This window comes from Gobius niger (genome assembly GCF_951799975.1).
Source record: "Gobius niger genome assembly, chromosome: 22".
NCBI classification, from domain to species: domain Eukaryota; kingdom Metazoa; phylum Chordata; class Actinopteri; order Gobiiformes; family Gobiidae; genus Gobius; species Gobius niger.
Genome location: NC_136873.1, coordinates 20220705 through 20228609, shown reverse-complemented (window position 1 = coordinate 20228609; position 7905 = coordinate 20220705). Strand labels below are relative to the sequence as shown.

The window sequence follows — 7905 nt, the reverse complement described above, 5'->3', positions numbered from 1 at the left end:
CCGCACAGGCCAGGGGCGAATCAGAGAAGGGGGCTCAGTGGGCAGGGCCCCACATACAAACACACCCCAGCATTAAAAAAAATAAATAAAATAATAATAATAATCTAATTCTGTCTCAGTCAGAGCAGAAAGCACAACATTTCAGTTAATATACATGTATTTCAATCTTGTTGAGGAGTAAAACCATTCAATCTAACACAATTATTTAAAAAAAAGAAAAAGGCCAGGCATAAAATTATAGTTTATTGTGATTATATAAAACGGTCACATTCTATTTAATCACAATAAACTACCGCCCCGGAATCTCGCTAATGGTCGGTGCCTTTGTGGCTCTTCACAGGGTCAAGGTTGACAATTTCGGCTCTTGGTCTCTGACTAGTTGGCCACCCCTGGTGTAGACAGTGAAGAGAGTGAAGAGAGTGAAGAGAGTGAAGAGAGTGAAGACAGTGAAGACAGTGAAGACAGTGAAGAGAGTGAAGACAGTGAAGAGAGTGAAGAGAGTGAAGAGAGTGAAGACAGTGAAGACAGTGAAGAGAGTGAAGACAGTAAAGACAGTGAAGACAGTGAAGACATTGAAGACAGTGAAGAGAGTGAAGACAGTGAAGAGAGTGAAGAGAGTGAAGAGAGTGAAGACAGTGAAGAGAGTGAAGACAGTAAAGACAGTGAAGACAGTGAAGACAGTGAAGACAGAATTGGTGAAATAGGATCAACTCTGTTACTTGTGCATTTGGAGGAGCTCGCTGGAACGTTACTGTGCATGAAGCGAGGACACATATGTAAACTCCACACAAATAACACTGAAATGACATAAAAGTGCTTGAATGAAGAGAATCTTTGCTGATTCTGAGTAGGTTTAGACAATATAACATGCTCTGGTCAGGTGGTCCAGTGCTGCACTTCAGGTGTTGAGGATCTGTACTTTTTATGTTGAAAACTTTCTACCTTTACTCCTCAGCATTTGAAAGATAAATATACTTCTCTAAAGGCTCTAAAAAGTCCATTTGTCCTCTGATTACTTCACTATTTCCTGTGGCAAATACTTTGGTTTTGATTGGAGTAATAGTCGTATCTTTTAACTTCAAGTAAGAAATCAAGTACTTTAACCACCTCTGCCTTTTTGTCTCAAGTGTTCCATTGAAAATCCTGTTTCAAAATAATCCAAACCTGCTCAAAACCAACACAATATCTCTTAATCTCTTATTTACGGTGAGCGCAGGTCCGGCTCGGTTGGAGAATAGTGTGAAGCGTGTCCCAAAGAAAGTGGAAAGTCACATTTGTCATTAGACTAAACATAGCCAGACCCCACACGGCGGGACGGAGCTGGAGGTGCCACATCGTGCCAGGCAGCCGCATGAACGTAATTAGAGGCGTGTGTAAAGTTAAGCGCGTTTCATTTGATGGAGATCAAACCGAGCGCAGCCTTGAAGTGCGTTTAACGGGTGAACCGCACAGAGTCGCAGACAGAGACCAAAGACTTTTACCGACGCCTTTCAACCGTCGCACCCAAACAGCAGGATTACACTGACGTCTGCAGGTGTGATTCCAGGGAATAAACAAAGCCTCCGAAATATAATCTCCAAATGACATGAAATATTGGCAACTTGCAACTCGGGCTGTCACGGTATGAAAATTTTACCTCATGGTTATTGTGACCAACATTATCACGGTTTTTGGTGTTATCGCGGTATTTTATTTAAATGTGTGTTAATATGTTCAGAAAGCATTGATAGTCCTACACAAACTGAAATCGTTTCAAAAAAGTTTAACAGTGCATCAAAGTAAAGGAACTATAACGATGTGTTGTTGATTGTTTCGAGGGTTTTAAATGGACTATTTATAGCGTCAGAAACGAAGATAAACCGTCTGTATCAGGAAAACTGTCGTTGTCCTTCCAGTGAGCTTTCACTTTGCAGATTTGGGAAAACGCCATCATTATTAAATTCATAAAACTGCAGCGAGAGTGAATCTAATGCAATCTGCCACCGGGAGCCCTGTAATGCATTGTGCCATTGTACGGAGGTATCCGGACATTGCCTGGCTCTGCCATACTCTTCCCTGTCCATTCCATGCAGGGAGTTAGTCTGGTCACGGAGCAATAGGAGCAGTTTGAACGGGCGGGCCTAACGCGCACAGATTGTCAGTGAAATAAACCAATTAGCGATTAGCGGACGTGACGACAGCTGTGTCCAATTAAACAAATATGAAGTGAATATAAACTTGACTACTTCATCCAATGATTAGTTTTGGCTGATGTTAACGTTAATTGAACAAAAAACACAGAGGTGCAGCGAGTGACGTAACCTTCTCATTTCTCTGTGATGGTCGTGATTGGTTCGGCTCGGCCTTAGCCGGCAATCAACAACTTGTCTACCGTGCGTGGCCAGACCCACCTTCTTTAAAGAAGGTGGGTGTGGTTTATCAGGCTAATCCGGACACGGCTTATGTACTGGCGGTGGCGCTGCAGCCAAAGTCCCACATCAGCATTTCAGCTATAACGCTAACGTTAGCTTCCTGCTATAGAGGGAGACGGTCACGCTAACGTTAGCTTCCTGCTATAGAGCTGTGGGAGACGGTTACGCAGGAGAGTCACAGGTTCGAAGTCTTGCTGCTTTAGAGACACTTTTTCCTGCTGGTTCCACAGACAGGAAAACTGTCTCTATCAACTGTCCTTCAGCTTCTTCAAACACACAAACATGTCCAGACTTCAGGCTCGGTCTCTGAGGCTGATCCTGCGCTGTCGTCAAGGACATGATTCCAGCTTCCAGACAGTTTAGTTTTGGTTGTAGCTCCAGAGGCGCCTGCGCAGCGACTTCAGCAGATGGTTTACCTAAACCGCGGGCGCCGTAATCCACCGCGGTAAAATATTTTTTCAAAAACAAGACGGTAATTATTATTGTCAACATTTTTCCGGGGTTTACCGCTACACCGGTAACCATGACATCCTTACTTGCAATCCAACTGAAATAAAATCTGAAATGTCTTGGAAAATGAGGTCATTGCTGAACTATTTTCCAATGTTAATAATAATCATTAATAATGTATTGGTTTTATATAGCGCTTTAATGGACACTCACAGAGCTTTGCATTGCATTATTCATTCACTCCATACTTGGTGGTGGTAAGCTTCTATTGTAGCCACAGCTGCCCTGTTGTAGACTAGCAGAAGTGAGGCACCCAGTCTGTGCCATCGGCCTCTCCGACCATCAGCACTCACTCACTACATTCACCCAGGCTCATGCTGTTCCATACGCTCTCCCATCCAACACTGACCAGGCCCTTCTGCTGAGCTTCAGGTCTGAGGAGCTGCTGCATCTGTGGAAGTATAACTCTAGTGTTTAAAAAGTATGAAATCAGACCTATTCCAACTGTGTCTCGCTGTCCTGTCATTAAGGGTCAGTTCCCAATGCGAAACGAGCAGAACGTCGACTACAACAATTGGAAAAGCAGATTAACATGAGACTAAAACTATGACTAAAATCTCCATTTTTGTAATAAAAATGGGACTAAAAACACGTTTCGCATTTCATTGAACCTCTTGACCTGCGCCTGAACTGAGCACATTTTCTCAGGTTTGCTTTACCCAAATCTAAAAGCTTCTTTAAAAAGTGTCAAAATAGCAGCGAAAATGAGACGAAAACAAAAGCCAAACACAAAAGAAAAACACAACAAAAAGTAAAAGAAAGTGACGATAGTGCGGCAACTACGCAAGGAAAATGATCTGTTTACATGAGTTTTGTAGATTTGGGTAAAGCCGAACTGGAGAAAATGTGCTTGGTTTACTACAAACAATGAAAGAGGAAGCCACTATAATAAAATGATTGTCATGTCCGAAATTATTCTTACCTTTTTTAACAGATTTGTAGCATCAAAACTCTTCAGAGGTGCATTTCACAAGTTGAAGAATCACTTTCATAGAAATGTTAGAAAACAGCCCACATGTTTGTAATAGATGCACATACAGGTGAGTCAATATTATCCACAACAGACAAGAGTTTACCTATTTTTATAGACAAAATGTAGAAAAAAGAGGAGGAAAACTGAAAGACCTAAAATATATATGGGGGAAACAATGGGAACAAACAACAATTGAGAAATATTGGGGGAAAATGGGAGAAAAGAGTGACAAAATAATAATGGGGGATAAAGTGGAGGAAAATGTAAAAAAAAAAAAAAAAAAGTGGAGGAAAAAAGAAGGAAAAAATGTGTGTGGGGGGGAATGAAAAGCATGGTAACAAAAAAAACAAAAAAAAGTGGAATATGCATATTTTCGATGGTTTATGAAAGTCATTGTGAGAGAAGAAACATGAAGCACAGGATCAAAACCTTTAACCGAGCGCATTTTCTCCTCATCTAAAGGTTTCTTTACTGGAGGGCTATAGGCCAGTGTGACGTCTCATTTGAAAGCTAAGACCAACCAATTTAAACAAATCTTTTTTTTCTTGCCTGGTTGCCACATTGTATTTTTGTTACACTTTTTGCATCTTTTCCATTGTTTGTTTTTTTGCGCTTTTATCCTCGTTTTCATCTCGCACTTTATCGCTTGTAGATTTGGGTAATGACAAACTGAGAAAATGTTAAAAAGTCAAATGTGTAGGCGAACATATATTCTTTGGTTCTAAAACGTTTGTCTTTGTCTCCTCAGAATGATGTGGTGACCCGCTCCTTCCTCTTCTCTCTGGAATCTCCTGGCCTCAGTTAAACCCAGCGGACGGCTCCCTCTGGTGGACATTATCCCCCGCTACAGGCCATGGCTCTGTACGTCCCAGGACTCTGCAGCTCTTCCCACAGCATCGACTCCGCTCTGGAAGAGTTCTGAATCACAACTGGGATATTTTTTTGCCTCTGCACCAGACTGGACAAACACCGAAGCTGCTATTTGCATCAAAACACGCTATAAAAAGGGAATATAGTTGCTCCAAGTTGCTTCTTAGCATACTTTGAATGGATTTTTTCTACTGACTTGACTTTAATTGGATACAGAACCCTCAGGATACTTCAAAACCTTTTGGAAAACTCACCAAATATTGAGGATTTCAACTTTTCCTTTCACGTCGGGCTTGTCTTGACTTGGATGTATGTGAAAGAAAGAGATTTTGCTCATAATTTCATTGGATTGTAAAGTTTTTCGTCCAAACTATCAACACTTTTAACACGAACTGGCGCGCAGAGACTGTCAAAACATCTCAAAAGTGTTTTACTCTATGGAATAAGATCCTCGTTTTTAGCTGATTTCTTTGGTAAACTAAGCTTCTCAACTCTTCTGAAAATGGCGGACCTCATCGCCAAACACTACAACTACACCGGCAAGTTCCGCAAGACGTCGCAGGACTCCGGACTCAAGGCCGACTCGGTGGTTTTCATCATCGTCTGCTGCTTCATCATCCTGGAGAACATCCTGGTGCTGCTCACCATCTGGCGGACGAAGAAGTTCCACAAACCCATGTACTACTTCATCGGTAACCTGGCGCTGTCCGACCTGCTCGCCGGCGTCGTCTACACCGCCAACATCTTACTCTCGGGCGCCAACACGCACAAGCTGACGCCCATGCAGTGGTTCTTCCGCGAGGGCAGCATGTTCGTCGCCCTGGCCGCGTCCGTCTTCAGCTTGTTGGCGATCGCCATTGAGCGGCACATGACGATGCTGAAGATGAAGCTGCACAACAACGGGAACACGTTCAGAGTGTTCCTGCTGATCAGCACGGTGTGGATGATCGCGGCGATGCTCGGAGGTTTGCCGATAATGGGCTGGAACTGCATCGAGAGCATGGCCAACTGCTCCACCGTGCTGCCGCTGTACCACAAGACCTACATCCTGTTCTGCACCACCGTCTTCAGCATCATCCTCATGGCGATCGTGGCGCTGTACGCCAGGATCTACACGCTGGTGCGCACGCGGAGCCGCCAGCTCGTTTTCCGCAAAGTGACCAACGGCGCCCGGGGGAGCGCCGGCGCCAACAGCAAGAGCTCGGAGAAGTCCATGGCTCTCCTGAAGACGGTCATCATCGTCCTGAGTGGGTTCATCGCCTGCTGGGCACCACTCTTCATCCTGCTGCTCCTGGACGTGGCCTGCGAGACGCTGACCTGCCCCATCCTCTACAAGGCGGAGTGGTTCCTCGCGCTGGCCGTGCTGAACTCCGCCATGAACCCGCTCATCTACACGCTGACGAGCAACGAGATGCGCCGCGCCTTCCTGAAGACGCTGCTGTGCTGCACCGCCTGGATACGCCCCCGCCTCCGCTCATCCTCGGGGCCCGTGGTGGTGGGGGCGGAGTTCAGCCGCAGCAAGTCGGACAACTCCTCACACCCGAACCGAGACGAGGGGGACTGCTCGCCGAAGGAGACGGTGTCCGCCAACATCACGTCCTCGTCTTAAAGGACGGGAATTTTCTGTAAAACTTTCAAACATCCCGGACACTTTCTGAGCTCAGATATTGTACAGAAGAGCACTCGCTTGCAGCACTTGCTCGGGCTAATGTTTGCGCCCTCTGCTGGCAACAGTTAAGGCGAGACGCTGCAGGTGAAAACATGGCTTTGTGTCGCGTTTTCTCCCTTAACTTTTTAGTTTTAATAGAGTAAAAAATAGATCTCTCTACTCTCTATTGTGTGATGTTTTGTCGACTTGGGATTTCACTCCAACATGGATTTATCCACGTGACGCACGGAATCCCCCTGACAAGACTCAGTAGTCCAGATACGGCCTATTCCTTTGTGAAATGGAGATACATTACAAAACTTCACAACAACATTTTGTCATCATGTTTATGTCTATAATCTACAGATAGTTTCAAATACATACTTCTAAAACATTCTCCTATTCACCTGCAGAGTCTCGCCTAAACATAAAGAAAAAACAACCTGGCTGTCAGCAACACGACGCACTTAAGGGTTTTGGTCATTTCAGACGGACAACTGGATTCCTCGAGCACCAACGACACTTGATAGTTTGCTTTGGATGAAGAAACAACTCGTTTAGAAGCTCATAAGAGTTGAATTCTTATGACTTGGTAAAATGATTGAAGGACAAAAATACTGAAGCAAATGACCTGAACTTTCATTCATGGATTGTTTTTTTCTGGGAGCAGTTAAAGCAAAGGACGCGGCTGACCTGAATATAAATAGTTCTACAAAGCGCTGCCGCATCCATGAAGGCCTCGAATCCCTCAATGCATGGAAAACCCATCCATGTGTGGCCATTTTTCGGCATTTCCAGAGGACTTTGAACCCCACAAGTTACTGCTTTCACCACTTGGACAAAGTAAGGGCTCAATCCTCGCTGAAGACTTTCGGACACTTTAACCCTGTAGTTCGGACTTGTACACGAGCTCCCGCGTGAGCTCAGCAGAGTCTTAGAAGTCGGGCTGTGATTTCTGACACAACATGAACTCAACTTTCCAACGTGTGACACTTCAAATCCCTGGTTGCTTGTTTTTGGACAATATCCCGAACGACAGGAATTCGCAACAACTTTCCAGAATGTTTTTTTTGTACAGCTTATCGTTGAAGTTTCTCCTCATTGACGTCATCTCAGTGAACGCACGGCACTTGAAATGGGAACAAAGACGTACGTGTGGTTTTGTGTAGGAAAACTACCTGGATTGACAAAAGCACTTAGATTCCAGAACGTTTTGGAGAAGTTGAACGGTGATTTACCGATTTAACAAAGGAACTGGAGCGGACTCCGTGACTCGGAGAACCATCGTAGATATTATAGACTTAGCGCATTCCTTAACGTTTTATGATGTGAATAATACATGAAGGATATGAGGATTTTAAGCTGCTTCCTGTTTCAAATATCCTTGCTATCGACTTGTTATTACGCCTAGCATTACAAGACTCTTGACTGGCTGTTTAGAAGCAAAACAGACTGGGATAGGAATGGCACAGGGGATTTAAAGTGCGTATGGC

The 7905-nt window shown here is 44.3% G+C and overlaps 1 protein-coding gene across 1 annotated transcript; it reads left to right on the top strand.

The window, feature by feature from the left end:
• The first annotated feature begins 5071 nt into the window (after window positions 1–5071).
• s1pr1 (sphingosine-1-phosphate receptor 1) lies at window positions 5072–6585 on the top strand. Its single transcript, XM_079581379.1, has one exon. The coding sequence runs from the start codon at window positions 5267–5269 to the stop codon at window positions 6371–6373; it is 1107 nt and encodes a 368-aa protein (XP_079437505.1). The 5' UTR covers window positions 5072–5266; the 3' UTR covers window positions 6374–6585.
• Window positions 6586–7905: the final 1320 nt, after the last annotated feature.